At 43.8% G+C, this 25,735-nt stretch overlaps 1 protein-coding gene across 9 annotated transcripts; it reads left to right on the forward strand.

The window, feature by feature from the left end:
* Positions 1 to 5,209: 5,209 nt before the first annotated feature.
* On the forward strand, positions 5,210 to 23,918 carry Napg (NSF attachment protein gamma). 9 transcript variants are annotated; one of them, NM_001398659.1, is given in 12 exon segments: positions 5,210 to 5,372; positions 7,803 to 7,870; positions 9,930 to 10,014; positions 10,674 to 10,691; positions 11,259 to 11,289; positions 13,303 to 13,412; positions 13,536 to 13,602; positions 14,065 to 14,135; positions 16,445 to 16,523; positions 18,621 to 18,700; positions 19,314 to 19,443; positions 21,257 to 23,918. In NM_001398659.1, coding segments are annotated over 12 exon segments (939 nt in total). In that variant the 5' UTR covers positions 5,210 to 5,316; the 3' UTR covers positions 21,401 to 23,918.
* Positions 23,919 to 25,735: the final 1,817 nt, after the last annotated feature.

The raw sequence follows: 25,735 nt of genomic DNA on the forward strand, positions 1-25,735 counted from the left end.
CACAGCGCGCCACCGTGTGTTCACTGGTTAGTACTGCAAGACTTCTAGCAAAGAAGAAAGCAGCTGTAGGCTTTTAAAGAAACCACGCTGGTTCTCTGCTTGGGTACTTCAGCCTCTTGACGACTCACTTCAGCCGTGAATAATAAACCCGCAACCCTAGTTTTAAAAAGTTGTTGCTAAAATTTCAAACCACTTACATAGTTTCACATTGATCCTGTCTTTTATTTAAAAGCATTTTGAAGATCTACGGCTGGTCCGGTGAAAAGAAGCAGGAGAGGCGTATCAAACTACTCAGTTACGGAATATCTTTTTAAGTACATTATCATGCATCAGTTATAGATTTCGGGGCCGGGTGCTTGTGAGCTCACAGATTAGCTGTGCGACCTTGAGCAAAGTACCCAGGAAAGGTAACAGCAGCACTCCTGATGCGCTTGGCAGCGCTCTGCCAAATGGCTGCCACCCCCATGCTGGCCTCAGTGTGGGATTTGGCTAGAGGTCCTTTTCAGGAATCTTCAGGCTCAAATTCTGAGTGCTGCTTCGATTCCCCATGGCTTGCATTGGAAGGTAGTTCATTTGCTCACACAGATCTGTCCCTCTTTGCAGAGGACCCCGTGACTGGGTAGAACCTTCCACAATAGGCTTCTAGTCTCCGGCTTCATCCAGCTAGCCCCTATTTTTTCCCAGGACTTCCTACAGAGCACCATCATCTGGGGGAGGGACATTTCATATTCAAACTATAACATTCTGTCCTAGTCCCTCAAAGCTTGTACACATTTCAGAATGCAAAATGTGTTTACTCTGTTCCTAAGTATCCCCAGAGTCTCAACAGTTTCAACATCATTGGAAAGCCCAAGTTCAAAGTCTCCTGCAACTCTTAGCTATACATCCATATAAAATAAAATTTAAAACAAAAACAAATTAGTTACACCCTTCCAACATACAAGGGTATATGGGTTAGAGAGGCACATGTAAGCATTAAATGTAGGAGGTTGGTCCTACATTGCTGGGTATTCAAATGCTAAATACTGGCCTGCAAGATCTCATTGCCCTGGACTGATAGATCTTCCTGTACAGTAGTGATGCTATAACCTTGCTCCCCAAGTTAATTGATCAATAAAAGGTTAAAGCCGGTGATTGGGCAGTAGATCAAGGTAGGTAGATTTTCAGGTATCTGGCTGGGGGTCACAGGTAGAGAGGAAAAGAAGGGAGGACAAGAAGGGAGGAGGAGGCTTCCATGAAAGGAGATGGACCATGAGGAGGTGGCCAGGAGAAACAGCAAGTGACAGGGGACATGTGGCTGGGAGGTAATTAGAATGGCTCCAAAACTTGTGAAATCTAGGCTTACAGTTGGCTGGGTAGAATAACTCATTTTGCAACTAGGGAAGGATCTGGCAAAGCAACACCAAAACCCAGCAGGGTAGATATGCAGTTCTGTAGTTTCATGCCCAGTATATGGAGTTGCACGCATGTCAATGGGTTTAGGCAATGCTCCCTGCCCGGCCCTTCTCCCAGAGAGGCTTTGATGCTCCAATTTTCTCATTTCTTGGAGCTTTCCTTATCCCATGGCCTTCCTATCTGCTCACATCCTGCGGTCTCTATTGCATCAGCTTCATCCTCACAGATTTACACAGCACTGCCACGGACTGCCTGCTGGGGGCTGCCAGCCTCCTCAGAAATATGAGTGTCAGATTTTCTGAATCTGTGAACTACCACAGATCATCCTGCTCTTACATTTTTTTCCCTGCATGCATTTTGGCTACAGTTAGACAAAAGTAGCTAAGGTTTAACCCAAGAATTGATCCAGGAGTTGTTATGCAATTTCCCAGCAAAAATACATTCTGCATTAATCAATAGCGGATTTACAAATAATGTTTGGGGATTAGTCTTATCATCATTTGGAAGTTTCTTCCAATTGGACTGAGAGTTTGGGAAGTTATTCTTGGCTTTGGTTGGAATAAAACCAATCCCATCCATCATGGTTTGTTATCTTTATGAGTATTAATTAACAAGTTGATAACAGCAACCTTCATTAAAGAATAATGCCTGAATCTCAGGGAGATTAATGTGGAGGCTTTCCTTTTGTAGACCATCTTGTCCAATACCTGCTCCACCATTCCAGCTCTGGGCTCGATTACGCACTGATTCCCTGCTCTTATTGGCCCTACCCACATGGGCTGATGGACAGTCCACTCTTCACTGCCACTAACTCTGTGTAATTGGTTCACCTTATTCTCTCACACTCTGTTTATACTCTTGTCAAGGTCAACTGTTCCTCCCGGTCCTCATTCACCATATGTCTCGTCACTCCCATCTGTCCCTTCCCTACACTTGTCCTTGAAGGAGTTTTTAGAACAGTGGCCTAATTCCCCTGGAGCAATCCCTGCCTTATTATTCTAAGAAGAGAATGAAGGGAGAACGTGGCGGGTATTAGTGTCCTCATGGCCGCCTCTTGCTTTTCAATGTGAATGGAAGTTATTATGTATTTAATAAAGTTTCCCTAACCAAGGGGTTATCTTTTCGAACAAATAGCACAAAGGTTGGTGTGGCTGTCATTCTCTTTTCCAATCCTTATTTACTGATGCTGAAATATAGGTAGGTGAATATTGTGCCCATCATAGGTCACGGACTCCACGAGGGCAAGCAAGCCATACCTTGCTTAACAATTGTGTCCCAGGAAAAGAAGACTAATATTTTGGGCAGAGTGAAGGAGAAATAAGTAATAACTTAAAAGTGTGCACAGGGGCTGGGGAGATGGCTTGGTGGTTAAGAGCATTGGCTGTTCATCCGGAGACTCCAAAGGCAGCTCACAGTTCTGGGCTCCATGGGCACTACATGTACATCACGGACAAACATACATGTAGGCAAAACACCCATATACATGAAATAATAAAAATAAACACTCTGTGATAAAAAGAGGGCAAAAGGAGGAGCATCAGGATCTGAGAGGTATGGCCTAACAGAACGTGTCAGCCAGCTTTCTATGTCTAACAAGATGTTCAGACTCTCAAAGAGCCTGGATTTCTTTCACAGCTTTGTGTGGGTTAAGTCTGCAGCCAAGTAGCCCCCTTTCCTTTGGGCCTATGGCAGTAAAATGTGGCAGGAGACCATGGTGGGAGCCCATTCAGTTCCTAGCCTGGAATGAAAGTGAGAGAAAGTATGGTTCCCACTGTTTTTTCTAGAGAGAGCCTGTCTTAGTTAGGGTTTTACTGCTAGGAGCAGACACCATGACCAAGGCAACTCTTGTAAGGACAACACTTAATTGGGACTGGCTTACTGGTTCAGTCCATTATCGTGAAAGCAGGAGCATGGCAATGTCTAGGCAGGCATGGTGCAGGAGGAGCTGAGAGTTCTACATATTGTTCCAAAGGCAAACAGAAGACTGGCTTCCAGGGAGCTAGGATGTGGGTCAAGGGCAGTTCTACATGAGGTGAGTTTTTTTTTTTTCAGAGTAGAAGGAAAGATGGAGGGAAAGTCTGCAAAGAATGAGTTTATGATGACAGAGCACAGGACTTATCGAGGACAGAATAGTAAGTGTGAGAAGGGGCAGCGGATTGGCCAATAAGAAGAATCTGTCAAAGGCCAAGAGATACTAGATCGAGATAAGAAGCCAGAAACTAGGAAAGAGGGCTCCTAAAATCGGCACCACAGAGAACACACTAGTATTTGTAACTGAAGTCAAGGATACTTTCCTGGAAATGGGGTGGCTGTGCTCATTGGCCTCCTGTTACTGTTGGAAACATTCCAGATCATTTGTTTATGTGGGGAAGTATGTTTTCTTCATGGTTTCAGTCCATGGTGACTTCTCCCCTTTGCTTCTCAGCTTAGGAAGCAAGGCAGTACAACATGGTTGGAGCAAAGTGGCTCATCCCATGGCGGCCAAGAAGGGGAAGATGGAAGAGGGGCTGGGGTCCCTACATACCCTTCAAGGATAGAAACAGCCTGCGAGGACTTACTTATTTTCCTTCCACCAGGCCTCACTATCTAAGGGTTCTATCAGCTCTAATAGGTGTTGGTTTATAGACAATTCCACTAGGCGCCTCCTAGGAACTTAGCAACAGCAACCTAGCAACAGCTTACCTCATTACCTGCCACCATGTGTAAAAGAGGATTGCTGGTATCCCTAGCTCTCTCTCCATCTTCTAGTCTGCTTCCCCCTTCCCCCTCGCCCTACCTCTCCTCCCCCCTCTCTCCACACACACCCCCTCAACACCCCCCCCCCCCCGTGATCCCAGCAGGTCTTTTCCTCCTTTCTTCTCTCTCTCTCTGTCCTTCTCTGTCCCTGGTCCCCTCACCTTCCGCCCTTTTCTGGCTCTACCACTTCTAGCTCTGTTACCAAGTCCAATCATCTTTTCTTTATACTAGGTTTGTCATATAGTGTGACTGATTGCTTAGTCTGCGCCCACCAAGATGCTCACTCCCGCCACAATTATTCCACTATGCCACCGTTTTACAAAACACGCTAGATGTTGGGCATCAAATCTACAGTGTGTGGCCCTTCAAGAGACACTTTTCAGACTCTCAGTATCTAAGGTGGGTGTAAGAAAAGATCATTACAGATGAAAAACTGAGAGGCCGCATAGGCGTGGCAGAAATCAAGATGTAATCCCAAGACTCCCACTAAGTATCAGCAGAGCCGCCAAATCACCTCTGCTAGACTATTGCAAGGTCCCCTCCCCGTCGGTTTGAAATGCTAGACTTATTATTTGACAGTAACCAAGGATTACAGTCTGTTTTTATGACTGACTGATACATAACTAGAATCAGTTATAAAAGCTGTAATGGGTAGTGTACCAGCACTTGGAATATAAAACAGAAGAAGGAAATCATAAAAGATGAATGATGCGCAAGTACTATCATAGATGTAGTAAAGAGAAACTAATAAATTGCAAGGACAAATAGGCAAAGGTTCGACAGCATTTTCGCAGCGTGAAGACACAGGGCTCCTGAGAAGAACGCTTTCTTGTTTTCCAGGACTAGTAAAGACCAGTACTCGACTTCTATTAATTGCTCCTTAAATATTTGTAGGGTGCAGTAACCAACGCTCGAAAGAACGCACCCCTGTAATTAACCGACAACACCAGCTTGAGCACCTCCAGGTTAGCTCCGCATCACTGCGCTTGCGCGAGGCCTGGCCCCGCCCTCCTCGTCCCTTCGTCCCACCCATTTCCGGGCCAGCTTTGCCATAGGAAATTTGAGCTCTTCGCTTTCCGTAGGCCCCTTTCCCGGCTTCCTCCGCGGCGTTCCCACGCCGACGCTCTAGGTGTTTTGCTGAGCTCTAGGCTGTTTCACTCTTCGCGTCAGCAAGTGGCCGAGGCAATGGCAGCCCAGAAGATAAACGAGGGGCTGGAGCATCTAGCCAAGGCAGAGAAGTAGTACGTCGAGTCGCCGCCGGGCTGGTGAATCGCGTCCCTCAGCCGTGCGCTCGGGCTGATCGGGAGGGAGGGTCATGTTGCTGTCCGTGCTCGGGGCGGTGCCTTGCCTTTTGGGTCAATCCCCTGCAGTCGATCGTGCCAGCCTGCGCCGCGTCATTTGCTGCAGACGCCCCTGTGACAGCCACGTCTGCCCGGCGCCAGGTCCTCAGGGTTTGCGGCTGCTCTGCTCGTTGCGGGCTTTGGCGTGGACACCTTGTCTCATCTTATAACATCCAGAATGACACTATGGAGGAAATCTTGCGGTGGAGAGCTACTGCTAGAAAAGAGACCCTGGTGCAGTGCGGGGGTGTAGACTAATTCTGAAAAACTCTCACTGTCAGACATCCTATTCACTGGGGGCAAGGTCTAAGCTTCCTTAGTCTTGTGGGTGTTCGCCACCTTTTGGTTCCGGGCTCAGTAGGCATACGTACTGGAAACTGCGAGTTCTCCTTAGTCCTCTCGCCCACTTTCGTGAATTACAACATACATATTTAACGATTATCGACTGTAAGACATTTCTTAGTACACTGTTAGGTGAATCATAAACTAAGATCTTAACTAACAGAAAGGCCTCAGTTTACAAAAGAGGAACCGAGGTGGTCTGAAATTTCCTGGAGACCTGTCCAAGGCTGCTCAGCTGAAAAGAGCAGGGCAAGTTTTAGGCAGTGGAAATTCACAAGCCCTTTCTGGTATACCGCCTTGCCTCCAGGCAGTGACTAGGAAGGTGGCTGTCAGTGCAGAGGGTGATCCCAAGAACATGCATGGTAAAAACAAACATAAAAGAACAGAACATGTGCTCTTAGCTATAATGAAGTTGCATTTTGTGAACTTCAGGAGGATTTTGACCATCGGAGCTAAGGAAACCTTAAGAGCCAGGATTAGCATCCTTTCGTAATGGCTTTGACAAGTCCTCTAGGCAGTTGTATGTGGAGTTGAGAACTAGACCCCTAGGCATCTCTGTTGGGAGAAGACCTGTAAGAGAGGCCTTCTGTTAAGACAGGATTATAGATGAGTGGACTTGCTTGTGGCTGCGATGGGGTCTGAAGGGTGCTTGAAGTTGCTGTAGGTAGGAGAGCCAGCAGGTGGTAGGACGAATGGATCAGAAGTGTAGGAGAGGCAGTGGAATTGGTCTCTGTTTTCTTATGGTGGTATCACTCATTATCACTGTATTCTGGCTTAGGAAAGTTTTCTTACTTAGGATGAAACCAGTCAAGGTCCACAACAGATTAGCCATCAACCTAATCGGGCCTTCATTTTTGCTAATTAATGGTGCTCAGCTGCCTGGAGTTGATCTGCAGTTTTAAAAATCTAGCTCATTGAATGTTATGTCTTGTTTTGGGGAGACATCCATAATCACAATAAAGGGTATAATGGGTTCTTTGGTGAAGGGGCACAGGACTTTATTTTGCTGCATATTTTTCTCAATTTTGTGGATTAGACATTATATGTAATTGAAAATCTGCATATACATTTAAATCTTGTTACTATATATGCATATGTTAAATGAAAACTGTAGAATACATTTTACAGGGATAAGTAACTTCAGAGTTAGACTCACAGAATGAAGGGTGCACTTCTAAGGGCCCCATCTCTCAGCTTAGTAGCCACTGATGCAAATGAAGTTAGCAGTGTTGAAAGTAAGCAGACTTTCAGTAATTGAGCTGAAATTTATAAGATGGTGTTGAGCAATTTTTATGCATAGCCAAATTTAATACCTACTGAATTAGCTTGAACTGTGAGTTTGATTTTATTTTAAAATAAAAGTAAAATATTGCAGACAAGGCAAGAAAGATAAACATCATTGGGTATCTTTTGCTCTGGCTTCTAAGCCAGCATCAGTTCTGGAAGACTGTTTCTGTTTGTTGTCCTAACACATGACTTCTCTTTCTCCCTCCTGTTCAGTGGTGGTTGACCACACCCTTTATTTTCCCTCTGAGTGTTGTTCCGGTAGTCCCTGTAGTCTCCTCAGGAGATGCTGCCTGTGACCTTGGCATCACAGACACCAATGGCTCTTTAGTTGTATTCTCCCTGATAGCGTCTCAGCCGCAAAGGAAGATGTCCCTCCAGATCCTCTAGCTTGTTAAAGCACACCTTATGTGGCTTGTTAAGACCCAAGAGTCTGGTTCTGTAGATCTGGGGAGGGCTCATCGTACATTTCTAGCAAATTTCTAAGCAGTTGTTGATGTTCTGATCTGGGCACCGTGCACTTAAACGTTCTGTTTGGATGGTATGTAGACATTTCAGAAGAAGGGACATTGTTAATGGGGAGGGGAGGGAGGAAGAAGTGAGGGTGCATTTATTGGGAATACATCCGAAGACAATTGAGAAGGTGAGGGATCTGTAGCTGATGCTGTCTTTTTAAATAAGAAATGTCTTTCTTTCTCATTCTAGCCTGAAAACTGGTTTTTTGAAGTGGAAGCCAGATTACGACAGCGCTGCCTCTGAGTATGGAAAAGCAGGTATTTGTGCCTGGAGCCCTGTGCCGTTGTGTGTGTTGACTGGATCTGACAACGTTGTCTAGCTAGCAGTTCCAATGCCTCCCGGTAAACTTCACTCTTTAAACAGAAAAGCAGACGAGGACAGCTGCACAGGCTGCTTTGCATGTTCCCACACTTACCCTCAGCTAGAGCTGAGCCAGATCCCGGTGCACGCTCCTAACAGCAGACATGGGGTAGTGTCAGCTGTCCGGTGTCATAGGTGTTCATAAATGTCGCTTAGTTCTGTCTTAGACTTTCTGCTGTTGATCAAGCAATTTTATTTTTAATTTTTAAAACTAGTCTTGTTGAAGTTCTACCAATCTCTTTTTTCCACATTAACATTTATGAGTTTCATTTTGAGATACACTATCAAATGTTCATGAAGAGTTTTAAGCTGTATGCACATTTTAGTAAATTCACTTTCTATAAGTATAAAATATCTTAAAATACGCAACATAGGGAATTTGTTAAAAGTTTAGTATTTTGTTAAGGGATGATGCGATAGCTCTGAATGTCTGCTGTCATTTTGGATATAAAGTAATAAAACATAATTTTGAGGCTGGCGAGGTAGCTTAAGTGAAGGAACTTGCTGCCAGCTGCCAGGCTGACCATCAAGCCGAGCCCCTGAGTTTGATGCCCTGGATCTTCACGGTAGACGGAGGGATCTGACCTCTACAGCTTGTGTCTGACCTCCCTGTGCATGCACAATAAAAATTTAAACCACCATGGATTTGAAAGTCCTCAAGCAAATTTTCATCTGTGACTATGTTCATGAGAGATCACCTAGAGCAAGCACTTTTCACTAAATTTTAGTTTCAGTTTGTCTCCAAAGAAATAACCTAGAAGCTACCATCATCATACACACAGAGGGTTTTTTCTCATTCAAAAGGGAAACCAGAGTCTTTAGCCCTGCATTTAAATACTGAGTAAACTTGTTGCTTACATTATGCAAATTGCTTATGTTTTGTATTTAAAGATAAATTTGCTTAAAATTGAGCTTTAGGTGGACTTTGGGTTATACTTTATACACAGTTGCTTAAGACCAAAGGCACATTTCTCAAGTGAAGGAAATTTAACAGCTTTGCTTTGTGGCTCCAGGGCCATATGCTGCTTCCATGAATCAATCTCCTGAATCACGTGTCCTGTTAAAGTGCCCTTCGTTTTTCTCCTTGAGTGGAGGCAGAATATAGCCCTTCGATGGAACTTTTAAAGACAACTAGACAGGCAGGAGCAGGAATATTGTAGTATTCTGTTTGTTTTCTACACTTTAAGAGTTCTTCGAGAGTGGTTTTAAGAAGTAGTAGATGAGAACACTTTATGTAGAAGGGAGACTGAGGCCGGAGCATCTGCTCAAGTCAGAGGTCAGAGGTCAGTCTGTGCTGCGTAGTTGAGTTCCCAGCCAGTGAGGGCTGCAGGTACGGTGGAGACCCTGTCTCAGAATGACAAACAAACAGAAGACAACAGTTTCCTTAAATTAGTATGCGTCCTACTTTCTCATAACCCACCGTTGGTAGATTTTCCCAGTGTTAACATTGTCTTTCAGGGCCATCCTGGTTGTCTCACCCCTGTGAGCCTTCCTTGTGAAACAGCCTGCAGTGAGGGTTGGCTCTTTGAGGAGTATAGATAACTAAATAGAAAAGCTTTGTGTATCAAAAATGACTTACCTGGAGGGAAGATTTAGTACATGACTAGTTTCGGTTAGCTGCCCAGGAGGAAGCTGGAGAATGAGGCACCCTCGGGTGACTACAGACCCCTGCTCTGCTGTTTGGCAGTGGGTGCTAGAGGGGCTCTTGGTGTTCGATGGAAGCTGTGCCAATGTGCTGCTAAAAATCAACTAAAACTTCCACAGGCTTTTAAAAGTATGCTCAGAAAGATTGTAACTTGCTTTAGGTAAAAGTAATATTTCACGCCATTATGAAGCTCCCTATCTGAAATCCATGTATTTTGTAATGTCTCACAAAATGCTGATTTGGGTACTGATTCCCTTTAGGGCTGTTAATGATGAAAATAGAAAGTCTATTTTTTTCTTTTTCTGTTTCAGCTGTTGCTTTTAAAAATGCCAAACAATTTGAGCAAGCAAAAGACGCCTGCCTACGGGAAGCTGTCGCCCATGAAAGTAACAGGGCGTATCTTTTAGCTTTACAAAGAAGTGGGACAACTAGAAGATGTTGAGAACACCTTTCTCCTGCTATAAGTTTAGTGTCTGATGTAAAGTGCTTTTCCGTTGGGAAAGGTTGAACAGTGCATGTGCTTTAAAGCCCCAGGGGAATTCAGTGAGTGGTCCTGAGTGCATTTGGTGTGGACAGCCATGCTTGCCCATCACTTTCCTGCTTCTGGGTGGGCAGGGATTTGACTTGAGATGAAGCGAGGGGGTCTCCAGACCTGTGCTAAAAGAAAAAGTATAGCTAACTATTGAAATGCATAAACTGCTTTGGAAAAACGTTTGTTAGTCTCACTTAGGTATTTGAAGACTTATGAGCATCTGGAAAGAAATGGTCTCGATGTATCTTAAGGGCTCTCATTTATAAATGTCCAGTTTTTCTCACATGCAAATCATAGTCCTATAGCTGTGCACTGCGTCCTGTTACTGGACAGCAGGTTAACGTCCTGCACAAGGTTGTTCAGTGTCTGGGCTGTAAGAGCGGTCAGCAGCACTGGGGTATCACAGCTCTGTCCTCTGAAACCAGAAGGAAAAGGGATGCGTAGTTAACTGGCTTTAGAAGGTGCTCTCCAGAGACTGTTGACTTCTTTTTTCCTTAATGTTGGCATCGTCGTGTCCGTTCAGTCTTTTTCATGCTGCCAAGTAAGTAATAGTTCACTCTTCTTAGTGTTTGCAGACAGTTTAAAAGTCGGAGTTTGACTCTAACCTGAGCTATGCTCAAGCTGTGCATTTTTAAATACTTATTTTAAATATAAATTATTAAATTTATAATTTAATTAAAGTAATTATTTTATTTGCTTTAGTCATCAGCTGAACTTTAAAGGCTACTCTTTAAAGAGTTTTAAATTGAGTTCTGCATACTGTTTGCTTGTGAAAACACAGGTTAAGTGCCTGTGGAAGAGAAGGGAACTTTCTCTCTTGTGGGGCATACTGATTTGTCTTAGAACTTATACTTCTTTTTCTCTCTAACCTTTCTGAGACTGACTTATTTTGCTAAGTAAAATCAGTTCAATGATTGGCGCTCCTAAGATACCATTGTTTAAACAGTAAATAAGTAAAATAAAAAACAGGAACCTGGCAGTGTGGGCCTGGAGTGACTCAGTGTACTTGAGGTCCCTTCTGTTAGTCACCTCCCTGCCTGCCATCTTCACCAGAAGGTTTCTCCCTCTCCCTTAAGGTCTCATCAGAGAACTTGTCTTCTCTTTGCAGAGCTTATGAGCAAGCTGGCATGATGTTGAAGGTTAGTAATACTGTGTCACAGTAGAGTTCGTATTGCAGTTAGCAGGTTTCTCACTGTGTAAAGCAAGAGGGGGAGGGGCTGTGGGAGTGGATGTGAAGGCTAGGTTGAGGCATCCTGCCCAGGGTACCACTAATTGGAGTGACATCCTGCAGCAGTAAGGAGTGAGCACGGGAAGCTCATTGAGAGGGAACTGTATTACAGGGAGTGGGGAAGAGCAAGACTGGGCAGTGAAGCACAGAGGGTGCTGCTAAAGAGAGCTCATGAGGCTTCCTGCATCTAGAACTTGAGGGCATCTGGATGTAGTAAAGGTTTATAATGATATGCTTGTTTAAATGACTTGTTGGTGATGGAAAGGAAAATTCGCTTTATCTTTTTCTTGGTTTTATAAATATCAAGCTGGAGTCAGTAAAGTTACAGACAAGCTATTGCTGCTTTACTGCATTCCTTTTCAATGGACTAATGGAATATTTTGGCTGATATGCCACATTTATGCTTTTTAATAGCAAGCTAAGGGTTACTATCTTGTAGTTGTACTAAGATGTGTGTGTGTGTGTGTGTGTGTGTGTGTGTGTGTGTGTACACATTCACACACGTGCACATACACATATGCATATGGCCGCTGTATAAGCCAGAGGTCAGCCCAAGGCTGACCAGAGGGCCGTCCATCTTGTTTTTGAGGCAGAGTTTCTGTCTGGTCTGCTGATTAGGCTAGACTGGCTGACCAAGAGTTCCTGGTGTGCTCTGTCTCTAGACCCCAGAGCCGAGATTGCAGGTGCTTGTGGGCTGGGATTTCAGTCGTTGACTTCTAGATAGATCTCAGATGCCGTCTACTCAGGCCCGCTCTGTCTTGTTCTTCCCTCCCCACCGTCATGGTACAGGTGTGCTGTCTGTTTAGTAAGTAGGTAGGCAAGGTATAAGAAGAGGTGGATTTGCTGGCTTCATCTTGCCTCTTTTCTCAAATACCTTTCAGTGTACACTATTCCAAGCCCTTGGGTTCTTTGACTGGACTTTAGTTTTTTGTTTCATTTCATTTTGATATTTTTAATTATTTTTCTGCTAAACTTCAGGGGTATATCATCCCGTGTGACTGAACATAGCAACTTTATGTGGTATCCTTCAGTCTATGCCTCGTCTCCATAGCCAAACAGTTTTGTTTATGTTGTTTTGGCGTTGGTAGGAGTGAGGCTGGCAGTTTACTAGAAACAAGCTAATACATTCTTAGCGTGGTGGGACTGACCTTTGGACCTGAGAGCAGGCCCTGAGAGGCCACTGTGGGCCTTACTTAGAGTAGGAAGTTACCTGTGGATGAGAGTCCCCGCACCTTTGCACCTAGCTTAGCTCATCAGGAATTTCCCTTTCAGGGCTTTCATTAAAATTGTTTTAGCTTTTGATTTGGAAAATCTAGACCCCAAGATCTTGAGACTCACATAGTACTAGTGCGACACAGAATTAATTCTGTTGGTTGTAATCAGCCCAGAAGGGAGCTCCAGGCTTCTATTAAGTCAGACCACCAGGGACTAGCCAAGGGGAGTGAGACAGTGGATATGGCTAGCTCATCCTCTCTAGAGACAGCTCTGGCCTGGCCTGGCCTGGCTTATTATAACCTGGGTCCAAGGCCTGCTGTTAACTGTAGCTTATGGTGTTTTTACAGAAGCCATAAAACCCAGCTTTTTTGAAAGCAAATGATTTAGAAACACTGATACTTTTTTTTTTTTATTTGTTAAACTAGCTCACACTGTGAAGTCATTTCAGTGTTTTTGCTGTTTAATGTTTTTGACAGTATTATGAACGTGAGATTAGCTGGGTTGTGGTGGCTCATGCCAGAAAACCCCAGTATTTGGGAGGCTAAGACAGGAGGATTACTCTGAGTGTCAGACTAGTTTTGTCTAGTGAGTTCCAAGTGATCTCGAACTAATGTAAGACCCTGTCTCAAAAATAATGTTTGTGGGTAAAATCATTGAATTTCCAATTACTTGAGACATTTTCTGCCCCGTGCTGCCTGCTTTTCTGCAGGAGATGCAGAAACTGCCTGAGGCCGTGCAGCTGATCGAGAAAGCCAGCATGATGTACCTGGAGAATGGCACGCCGGACACAGCAGCTATGGCCTTGGAGCGAGCAGGAAAGTGAGTGCACACAGTGGTTGTTGGGTGCCCTGGCTTTGCATCGGGCTCCTCTTTGTCTTGGTAAAGTCCTTGAGAAGCAAGTTTCTTAATTGTCACACAAATTGTGTTCTCTGTCTAATTCAGGCTCATAGAAAATGTAGATCCAGAGAAGGCTGTACAGTTGTATCAGCAGACTGCGAATGTGTTTGAAGTAAGTCAGAATTTCCTTGTTTCTTTAATTACTCAGAATATTTTTATCCATATTATGTGGGAACAGAAGAATGCAGTGGATGCCTTTTAAGGTTTTCTATATCCGAAGCCCAACCTCTATTCCTTTTTTTAGGGCAGTGGTTCTCAACCTCTGACGACCCTCTCACAGGGGTCACCTGAGTCCCTCAGAAAATACAGATATTTACATTACAACTCATAACAGTAGCAAAATTACAGTTAAGAAGTAGCAGTACACATAATTTGGTGGTTGGGGTCACACAACATGAGGAGTGTATTAAAGGGCCACAGCATGGGGAAGGTTGAGAACCAGTGCTCTGGAGGTGAGTGAATGAGCTAGGAGCTGTGGTGCTACCATCCATGGCCATCGCTTGTGCAGTTCTTATTGAGTGTGAGAGCTCCACATTAACCACTGAACTAACTCCCTCTTCTCTGCTTCCTCCAGAATGAGGAGCGCCTCCGGCAGGCAGTTGAGCTCCTAGGAAAGGCCTCCAGACTGCTCGTACGAGGACGCAGGTATGGCTTGGAAAACTGTTTGTGTGCCTGTGGATCCAGGTGTATTTTGAGTCTACATTGGGAGCTTGTGCATAGCATTGGTGTAGCGGATTGGTCTACAGTCGGACAAGCAGTGGGAAAATGATCGCCTTCTAAGGAGTAGCCCGTGAATTTAAAACCTGCTTTTCTATCATGAGAGGAGTGAGTCATCTTGACCTGTCGGTGCATGACGTAATGAATTTCTCTTAGAATAAGTAACAGAAGCACTCTAAATATCCATAAACAACAGCCTTTGATACTTGAGTTATATCATTAAATGGGATTTTTACTATATATAGGTATATGAATGTGTATGTTTGTATTTTAAGCATCTATACAGTGTAGATTGATCGGTTCCTCTCTTCCAACTACTCCCAGAAACTCTCCACCTCTTTCAGCACCTATCTTTATGTTTTTTCTCTTATTCCTTTCATACAGAAACTAATAAAAAACAAAAAAGACAAAAATCAACAAGACAGAAAAAAGCCAAAATGAAACAAAACTGCTCCTGCTCCTGAGTATAGTTGATAGACCAACCCAGTGATGTGCCAGGGGAGAAAACTGATCTTCCCTTTGCCAATGGGTGTCTGTTGCAAATAGCTTCTCGGCAAATAGCTGGGACCCTGTCAGTGCTGGGACCCTGTCTGGCTTGAACCTGTGTGGGTTTGATGTATGCTGCAGTCTTGGTGAGCTTGTTGTATTGTGTCTGGAAGACACTTTCCTTAGAATCTTCTGCATGCAGCCATGCAGCATAACCAGGACCATTGGTTGGAGATGCTGTCTTTTCCAGGGTGCAGTTCTGATTTCTTTGTGAAAAATCAAATATCCATCCATAGGTGTGTGGACTTACGTCTGGGTCTTCCATTTGAATCCATTAATCTTCATGTCTGTTTTGATTACAATAAATCTGCAGCACAATTGGAGATTGGCAATAGCCCCAGCAGTATTTTTATTTAAGATTGTTTATACGGTGGATTACACTCATGGATTTCTGTATGCTGAGCCATCCCTGCATCTCTGGGATGAAGCCAACTTGATCATTTTTATAATGATCTTTTTTATAATTTCTTGGATTCAGTGCAGGTATTTTATTGAGAACTTTTGCATCTATAATTAAAGGGTGTATCAGTCTATAATTTTTGTTTGGGGGTGATGTTCTGTGTGTGGTTTGGTATTCTTCATAAAAAGAATTAAGAAATGTTCCTTTAAATTTCTATTTTGTAGAATAATTTGACACATATTGGCATTAATCTTTTGAGGGTCTTACAGAATTTTTTTGCTGAATTCACCTGGCACTAGGATAGTTTTTGTTGGGAAATTTCTTAGTTACTGTTTCTCTTTCACTGGGGACTCTGGGTATTTCAGCTGCTTCTATCATTCGATTTAACTTTGATAGGTCATATGTGTCCTGCATTCATCCATTTCTTTTAGGGTTCCCAGTTGGTGTAATAGAGATTTTTGAAGTGTGTCTTTGTGATTCTCTGCATTTCCTGAATAGCATCTGTTGTAATGTTGTCCTTTTCATGTCTTGGGTTTTTCCTCTGACTAGCATGTAGTGTCCTTCCCTATCTCTTTTCTTCTTATTTGTTGTGGTTGGAAGTATATTTTGTCAGATAACAACACCTGCTTTATTCTTTGGTCTATTTGCTTGGAATAACCCACTCTCTTACCCTAAGACAACGTCTATTCTTAATGGTGATATCTGTTTCTTAGATGTAGCAGAAAGATGATAGAAGGAAAAGGGATGGGGGATGGAGTGTTTGGGGAAATGCATGGTCGTCCTTTTTTTTCACTCACCCTGCCACTTTAATGGACCAGGAATGAACGTAAGAGGGTAGAAAGGATGGATACAAAAGGGCTGGTTTAGCATTCTAGGACCCACGGAGCAGCAGTTGAGCCACGAGGGTAAGGATTCATAGCAGAGTAAGAGTTGTCGGGCACCTGGAGGTTCGTTCATGTGGAAAGGAGGGAAGCCTGAGTCAATGCAACCTAGGATTCTCTAGCAAATTCTACCAAGCCATTCGTTGAGGTGGTTAGGAATGCCTTAATGAACGGTTTTTACCAAACTTAGACCCCTGTTGCGTTTCACTTCCTTTATGCTGAGGCGGTGCCTTGGGAGGAGTCAGGCATTCGAGAGAAGCCTGATGAGTAGAGCCGATGGCAGCAGCACTGTTGTGGCCCAGTTGGCCGAATGCTGTCCTCTCAAGTCTTGTGACACAAAGTAGTGCAGCAAAGGCTTCTGCTGAGGGTCTCACACCTACCCTGTTGACATTTCTTTCTTTTGTCTTTAGGTTTGATGAAGCCGCATTGTCTATTCAGAAAGAAAAAAATATTTATAAGGAAATTGAGAACTATCCAACTTGTTATAAGGTATTCTTTGAAAATGCCTAGTTCGGCTTTGCTTTAGCTAATTTTACACACTAGTATAAATATTTAAGCTAAGATTCTGTGGATAGTCATTTGGACCATGACAGACCTAGCCTACCTTTCTTACAATAACAATACTCAACAAACACAGAAATATTTACCTCAAACTCTGGGCAGTAAATTAACATGGGTGACCTGTAGAGGGCGCTGAACGTTTGGAGAAGCCGTCAACTCAGGAGAAGTGCATTCCTGGGAGTTTCTATTTTCTCTTGTCCATTGACCCAAGAGATGCCCCTAGTCATGGCAGTAGACAGGAGAGACTGCAACAAATATTCCAAAAGAGACCTCCTCCCTGAGAGTGGAGAAGCAGGAGAGAGAATCTCTTCCCCGCTCCCCTCCCCTTCCCCACACACTTGGCTTAGGTTGATCCCTGGTCATGGAGCTGCAGCCCTAGTATCTGGCTGGAAGAACTGGCAAGGGGAACCAAGAGAACAGGAACAGATCCCAGGGAGAGGCACGGGGAGAAGGGTGTGTAGCCCGCACAAATCTTGGCTGCGTGTGCCTGAGACAGACCCAAAGTAGGAGTGACTATTCTGAGAATGAAAGCAAGACTGAAACCACTAAATTTCTCTGTCCATGAAATTCTGGCACAGTCTCAAAGATCACAACAGAGGATTCGAACTGAGGTCAGAAGCACTGCCTACCAGAAGAAAGCCGTAGTCTTTGGCCTGAACCTGGGATGGTTGAGTGCAGTTAAAACTTAATACTTTTCCTGAGACTTAGAGCAGAAATCTAGGGAATATTCCAGAATCACCCATCAGAAGAACCAGGTACAAAGTTGCAACTTATAGCAACTTAATGAGCTAGGAGCTAGAATCATCTTTTCAGCTTAGAAGACCTCTAAACAGTTGCTGTAACTGTCGGAGAGCATACAAGTGAGCACTGTTGAAGTGAATGGGAAAGAACTATGTTTAATGGAGAGAAATGCTTTCATAGAAGCTGTAAAAGTGAGACATGATCTCTGACACAAATTACTGGGTGAGTTAGCATTGTAGTGAAGATGGCTCAACTGTTAGTAGCTACAACAAGTTCTGGCAGCAGCTGCAGGAACTGTCTGGGGCACATTTTAAGACTGTGTGCACTTGGGGCTGCTGATCACATTGTGTCATCAGGACACAGAACTATGATTGTTTGTGTGTCTTTCTTTTTCTTTTTTTTTTTTTTACTTTTCAGTCCAGGACCCAAGTCTTTAGAGCACTGTCTCCACGGCCTGCCTCTCTCAATTAGCCTTATCAGGTTCCTCCTTCAAGCATGGGCAGTCCCTGGAAACTGCAGAGAAGCTGCCTCCTATGTGATTCTGAATCCCCTCAAGTAGACAGTATTTTCTTTAAACTAAGACTTAGAGTTACTAACGATGGATTGGCGAAAAAGATACGTGGGTGATTTACATGCATTGCATAGGTGGGTGAGGTAGCATTTATCTGTAGGACTGGGGTTTGAGGCCAGCCTCGGTGGCATAGTTAGGACCTGTCTCAAGAATCACATATCACTGAGAAGCAGTAAAATACACAACAAAAACATCACCAAAATAAAACGCCTTCTGAAGAGCTGTGTTCCCAGTAGGCTGTTGTCTGTGCTATCCCTGACCCTCTAAGCAGTGCTGTTGTCTCTGTTATCCAGAGTTTTCCTAGTTTCTAAACATTCAGGCTATAATTGAAGAGTCACAGATCTCTGGGTTTATTCCCTCTTAGCACTGAATGTAGATACTGGAAAGGAGTTCGGTTAACTTAAACCAAGTGCATTCTCAGGCTTTAGGTTACAAAGGTTGTGCTCAGGCCATAACACCAGCCAGTGCTCACTGGTTTTGGTTAGAGCAGACAGGCTCAGGCCTGCTCCTCCTTCCGTCTCCTCAGATCCCTGTATCTGCCATAGCATTCTAGGATGTTTCCTCCCAGGTGTCCTTCGGAAGCTCCTATAGAACTGTGTGTATTTCTCACGTATGAGCCAGCGCTCTAAGGCTAAGTGCCAGTTGTTTTCAGTACCCCCAGAGGTGACTATAAAGACAGGTATCGGTTTAATTAGTCTTCCCTCTCGTTTCAGAAAACAATCGCTCAGGTCTTAGTTCATCTACACAGAAATGACTATGTGGCTGCAGAGAGGTGTGTCCGGGAGAGCTACAGGTAAGGGCCGGCTGCTTCCACTGACCACTGTTGACATCCCTGTCTCTTGAATTAGCATCACTACCTGGACAGATTTTGTTTTTAGCCATGAAACTGTTACAGATCTTCCAAGAGGTAAGACTGCCATTGCAGGGGTTCTGTGTTACTTTGTCGTTGGGCCTTTCGTTTGTTTTCTTGAAATGCTGGGGAAGATCCCAAACTCTCGTGTGTGCTAAGCAAACACTTAGAGCAGAGCTCCAGCTCCCGCTCCTTCTCGGGCTTTCCCTCAGCCAGCAGTCACAGCACCAGTTTTACAAGATGTCCTCTGCCGCATCTCTGATTTTAGCTACTTTGTCATCTTTGCTGTTTAACTGACAACAAAAGGAGAATTGCTCTGTGATCTGTTACAAATCAGATTGAGGCATTTCTGCAGGTCATGAATGAGGACTGGCAATTTGTAACTAGGAGTGCCTTGTGCACTCTAGGGTTCCTAGTGCCACCCTTGGTCTCTACCCACTGGTTGCCTGCCACTGGTTCCCGGAGCATTACCTGTAACTGTCACAGTGCCTGCAGTTGTGTGCTGGGACAGTCAGCTCTTAGGGAAGAGCTGAGGTGTGGTTTGTGCTTGCCTTAGCATACCAGGGTTTAACGGCAGTGAAGACAGTGCCGCGCTGGAACAGCTCCTGGAGGGCTATGACCAGCAAGACCAAGATCAAGTGTCCGAGGTCTGCAACTCGCCCCTGTTCAAATACATGGACAATGACGTAAGTGTGCCTGTGGGTCAGCTTTCTTCCACTTGAAGTGATTTTCCCCTAGGGATTTGTAAGTTTTCTGCCTCTGTACCTGTATTTTCCACATCAAACTGTGCTCATAAAGGAGCCAACCAATTTGATTGAACTTTCCCACATTCAGGTAATGGGATTCTGGGTGAGCATTTACTTGCCTCCTCCGGTGCTGTGCATATGTAAATGCAGCCTCACTTCTCACCTCCCACCTGCTCCCCTCTGGGTGTGGCTTTATCTAGCTGCTGTCTCTGGTGCCTTACCTTTAAGAGGCCCCTGGGCATCCCATGCATCCCATGCCTGTGAGAGTCGCATCGATGGGTAGTTAATTATCTTCAGGCTTATCTGTAAGACGGAAGGAAGGGTTAACTTTGTGAAGCATCCTCAGGTCTTCCTGTGAGAAAAGCTTCACTGAGTGAACTGCACGTGTGAGCCTTGCTTTCTCAACCCTTTCCTTTTGCATGGTTACCTGATCACATGATTTATAGTTCTGTCACACTGCCAAAGTAATTTAAGACCTTGAATTTTCTTACTGAGGTAGAGAAAAATACTTTTCATTTTTCTCTAGGTAAACTTTTACACATACTTTGTTTTCTTTTTTTGAGACAAGGTCTTGCTGCTCTCTAGGGCTACCTGGCTTTGAACTTGTGGTCTTCTGCCTCAGCCCCCTGAGTACTGAGAGTATAAGTGTGCAACGTTCTTGTAGGCTTTTTATATGCCTCTGAAAATGTGTGTGTGTGTGTGTGTGTGTGTGTGTGTGTGTTTGCAGTATGTATGGTATCCTCAAGGTATTGTCCACCTTACTTGAGAACAGGGTCTGAATTTAGAGCTCACTGATTAGCTGGCTGGCAGGCCTTGGGGACCGTCCAGTCGCAGCATCCGCATGCTGGGAGTACAGGCTTTTGTCACTAGTTTGCATTTTAAGTGGTGCTGGGACTGCATTCAGGACACTGGTTGTATAGCAGGCCCTTGACCAACTTAGCCATTTCCAGAGCTCTATGCCCAGCTTGTTAATATGGACTCCTCATGCTTGGAAAGCAGGACCTTTACTAATTGAGCTCTGCTCCCAGCTCTAAAGTTTGTATTTATATTTTTAATATGTCCCTAGTTTACACTCTCAGTTACTCAGTGCATGGTTTTCTTCATAGCCCTAGAAGCATTACTAATTGGATATGCCCATAGCATCTCCAGTTCGCAAGTTAGGTACATAGTTGATACATCCATAGCTGTCAGCAGCTCACATCACGGTCTGATTCCAGCACATTTCTCCCATGAGGAGGGATGGTTAGATTTTGGTCATTTAAAACTTTTATGTATTACTCTGCATGTATGTAAAGTGTCACAGTACATGTGGAGGTAGGACAGCTTTGTGGAGTTGCTTTTCCTTCCACCCTTCCATGGCTTCTGGGGATTGAATTCAGGTTGGCAAGCTACTGTGGCAAGCATTTTTACCCACTGAGCCATCTTGCTGGCCTTATGTGCACACACTTCTCTTTCTCTGAAAGCCTTAGTTGTATTTTTGTGTTTATGACTTTTGCTTGAATGCATGTACACCACATTGAAGTCAGAGGAGAGTGGGGTCTCCTGGGGCTGGAGCTGCAGGTGGTTGTGAGTCTCTCTGGGCTTGGATACGGAACTCAGGGACTCTGCAAGAGTAAGTCCCTCTAACCACTGAGCCATCTTTCCACCCCCATGCTTCCCGGTCCCTACCATATTTTATAGTTAACTGATGCTTAGACACTGCATATCAGGATTCTACTTTTCCAGCTTTCATAGCCTGTTTAATTGTTGACAGTATGCTAAGCTGGGCCTAAGCTTGGTGGTCCCAGGAGGAGGAATCAAGAAGAAATCCCCAGCGACACCCCAGGCCAAGCCTGAGGGTGCTGCGGGTGCTGCTGCTGAAGAGGAGGAAGACGAGTATTCGGGAGGCCTGTGCTAGTGCCCTGCCTGCAGGGATGAGAAGACGGGATGCTGACGAGCCTTTCTCATGGAACTAGGACTCGTCCTGTGGACGCCTCTGCTTCACCGAAGTTCTGATGTTGAATGTTAATTATCTGAAGTTTTAGTTTTCCATTTCCCACACCAGCCATTGTATCTACTGCCTGTGAGGCATTCTTTCCTTTCTCTTGTAAGCAGAAAATAAATCGTCATATTTTAACAATTGATTTAAAAATGTATAGGCCAAATTCCAGATAAATGATATCATCAGCAAAGCAGGAAATAGGTATACTCAGTCTTTTCTCTTGGGTTCTTTTTATTGTTAGATAATTTTCTTTGCATTTTATTTAATGCCATTTCTAAACATGCTGGGTTTTGGGTGAAAATAATAATTTCAAAACTGATCTGGTTCTTTCCACCGTCTTCCCATGTTGTCACTTAGCGCCCACGCATGTCCCCGCTAAGAGCATCAACAATGCCAAAAAGAAAGGCAGACAGCGGTTCTCAGCAGGTTCTCCTCCAGGACCGTCTTCTAGTCTGACTAGATGTCTGACTGTGGAGATGGTTCCTGGTTCCACCTTACACTGCTGATGTGACAGTTGATCACAGAGCGGGAACATGGGAACATGGTTGTCACCCTCATAGGCTGGTTACATGACTGTGGAGTATCAGGCCCAGATTGAATGTGCTACTCAATGACCTAGACATGGCACCATCAGCTCTTCCACCCTGTGCATTCACGGGTATTGTTCCCCTAACTTTCCGGCATCATGGACCATGAAGACGCAGAACAAAACCACAGGAGGGGAAAACCCGGGACTCTTTTTCTAGGGATATAAAACCTAAGAGTTAACACATACTTCAGTGGAGGGAGGCCTTGTCTCAAGTCGAAAAGGAAATGTATTCCTCATCATATTAGATATATTCAAATTACTGAATATACTGAATGTTACTGAGTCTTTTCAGAAGCAAACTTGGGACAAAAGCTTTATAATATTTAGCTCAGTAGCCCTTACATGTGATTATAAAAATGGAAGGTAACATATTGATGTTGTTGTAAATGTCTTCAGCCCTCCCTGAAGTATTGCTCTTTCTTTTTTCTTAACAAGTGTGACTGTGTTCAAGCCTACTTGGCTCTTGACCAAAATTGGACTAGGTAAGACCATTGATATTTATCAAGAGTGACAAGTAGTGTTCCTGCCAAACTAGTATGCATGCATTTCTTACCTCCAAAATAATTTTGGTTTGGAGTTAAAATAATTTAACGTGAGTTGTGCTATGTACTACAAAAATAAAAAGTTAGCCAAGAGGAAAAAAAGTGGTTTTGAAAGACATACATTTAGGACTGGGTTACCAATCTTTCATACCTCATAAACTTCCCATGGTTACTTCTGAAAAGTTAGTTTTGAAGCATTCCTCTTTGCCCTGTATGGCTAAGACCCATTCATGATTTGTGAACAAGAGGTTGCAAGCAGCAGCAGTGTGTGCTACAAAGTGGTGTTGACCGGAATAGGACTGTCACCACGCCCCACCACTGTATACCATAACCTATTTGAATAAAATATGTTTCATCTTGCTAGATCTCCAAAACCCAGGAAAAGCTCTGTTACGGGACCTGTCCCAGTGTTGTGGGAGGGCTCCTGCAGATTAGCATCCTCTGCTGGGTGTGCTTGGCTGGGTGGATGTCACCATACAATTCCTGTGCAGATGGCAGGTCCGATACAACGCCATATACAAGTTTATGCTTTCCCCTAAGTTACCTGCATAGTTCTTTGGGTCACCAGCTCACTCTCCTTAATTGCATTGAGATTATGAATAAAGCTGTCTTCCGAATTTTTACTTAAGAAGGAAATTGGTATTTCCAAGATCAATTACCTTTAGATCCAACCAGAAACATTGATGCTTATTTGAGTAAGTTAGCAGACTTTTAGAATGTATTTGGCGGTACTCAAAGAAGTAACTTTAGACTGTTTTATGTGTTAAAAGCAATTATCAGTGCATCGTGAAGCAGCAGTGAGCTTAGTTTTAAACAGCAGAGGTTTTTAGGCATTGCCAATCTCCCGTCACCTGCATTAGGAACCAGCATGCAGGATTTAGAGCTCTTTTTTCTGTCAGGGTTATTCTGCGTGGTGTCTCAGAAGGAGCGTTTGTCCCTCATGTATACATTTTATTTTTCTATTTGTGTTAAATCTTCGTTCTCGTGAGCTTAGTCAGAAGTGGAAACCGTAGTCTTTACAGCAAGCAGAGCTCCAGCCCCCTCCCTGTGGAAGTGAAGGTCTGCATGAGTTATCCTCAGAATCACCTAGTGTCAGTGCTGTTCTACAGTGAGTGAAGTCAGCCACAGAGCACATTTAATATATGGAACCTGTAAATATGCAGAGTATAGTATTTGTGTATGGAATCTGTGCATTATCATATTTTTTCAGCCATTTGGTGAATATAGTAATATGTTATTAATGGAAATTAGATGATTGCTTCTGAAGGAAGATAATTATGAAAATAAAACCCAAGACTATGAATGTTGTCGGTTCTGTTTGCTCATTCACCCTCTTCGACGATACATTTTCCTCATTTGTTATGTTACTTCAGCTATCTTTTGTAAGATCGTATTTTCCCTGTCTTTGTTTGTGGTTTTTGCTCAGTAGGAGCCAGGTACCTTTGGGGGAGTTATTTATATGTTAGTCCAGCCTTCTGAAATATCAGTCATGTATGTGCTAGCATAGCTGTAAGGGCAGGTTGAAGAGTAGTGAACATATCCAGAAAGAGTTGCTCACAGGGTCAGAGGAGGTAAATGTAAAAGGTATTGTTTTGCAATTAGATATAATTAGAGTATAAATTACTAATTAGGTTTCACCTACAATTAATTTGATATTTGCTATACAGTATTATCCCTGATTTCTTGTGGATATTGATAATATATTTTGATATTTAAATTTAAGTTCAGTTCTAGAAGGAAAAAAGAAAACCCAGAGACATTCATGGACTGTGATTTTGTGTTTCTCAGGATTCAGTAAAGTGTCCAAGCTGCTTTTTGGACACTGAAGCATTCGTAGGCAAATGAAATGGCAGAAAGATTATGGGTGGCCATTGTTCTTATGTGGTTAGTACCAGTAAGAGACCCCAATTGACTTTGATTTAATGATTTAAGGAATTATAATGTCTCTAAAGAAAAAATGAGGGGACTGTTTTTTGTTTTGTTTTGTTTTGTTCATTTGTTTTTTGTTTTTGTAACCAGGAAGAACTCCCTCCCTGGTGCTCTCACTCACATACATTCTCTCTCTCTCTCTCTCTCTCTCTCTCTCTCTCTCTCTCTCTCTCTCTCTGTGTGTGTGTGTGTGTGTGTGTGTGTGTGTGTGTGTGTGTGTGTGTAACTGCCAATATATCTTTTTTATTGGAAGAACTTACATGGATTCTTATAGCCTAGGATGTTTGAATTCCTTACAGCTACATGTACAGATTTAATTTAATTTCCATAAAGTTTAAGGGTTTTTTTTTTGTTGTTGCTTAATAACTTTTTCTGTTTATTTATTTACACTTCAAATGCCTGGTTTTCCCTCCACAAACCCTTCCCCTCCCCCCTTTGCCTCTGTGAGGGTGCTATGAAGGTCCACCCACTCACCTACTCCCTCCTCACCGATCTAGCATCCTACACTGGGGCATCAGCCTCCACAGGACCACAGTCCTCTGCTACATATGCGGCTGGAGCCATGGCTCCCTCCATGTATGCTTTGGTTGGTGGTTTAGTCCCTGGGAGCTTTGGGTGGTCTGGTTAGTTGATACTGTTCTTCCTGTGGGGTTGCAATCTCCTTCAGCTCTTCCCCTAGCTCTTCCTTTGGGGTCTCCAGGCTCAGTCTGGTTGGCTGTGGGTATCTGCATCTATATTAGTCAGGTGCTGGCAGAGCCTCTCGGGGTCATCTATACCATGCTCCTGTGAGGTTAGTGGGTGGCCCCATGCCTCCCTACTGGAGGTAGTCTCTACAGGTTCTATCTACACTTCATTGAGTATTTCGGTCAATGTCATCCCTTTTGAATCCTGGGAGCCTCGCTACCCTGGCATCTGGGACTTTCTAGTAGCTACCCCCAGTTCCCCATCCCCCACTGCTACATGTTTCTATTCAATTTCTGACCTTCTGCACTTCTCTCCCTTCCTATACCTGATCCTGTCCCCCACCTTTTTTTCTCCCCCTCTTCTTTCCCTCCCTGGTCCTTCCCTCCCTCTATCTCCTGTGATTATTTTGTTCTAAGTAGGACTGAAGCATCCACACTTTGGTCTTCCTCCTTCTTAAGCTTCATATTGTCTGTGGGTTGTATCGTGTCTATTCTGAACTTTTGGACT

This window comes from Rattus norvegicus, chromosome 18, assembly GCF_021556685.1.
Source record: "Rattus norvegicus strain SHRSP/BbbUtx chromosome 18, alternate assembly SHRSP_T2T, whole genome shotgun sequence".
NCBI lineage: Eukaryota > Metazoa > Chordata > Mammalia > Rodentia > Muridae > Rattus > Rattus norvegicus.

Excerpts from the sequence above, each read along its gene's own strand:
- Napg (XM_087592770.1), top strand. Across the intron at positions 14,136-16,444 it reads CTGCTCGTACGAGGACGCAG|GTTTGATGAAGCCGCATTGT; the intron begins GTATGGCTTGGA and ends TTTTGTCTTTAG. Across the intron at positions 18,701-19,313 it reads TGTGTCCGGGAGAGCTACAG|CATACCAGGGTTTAACGGCA; the intron begins GTAAGGGCCGGC and ends TGCTTGCCTTAG.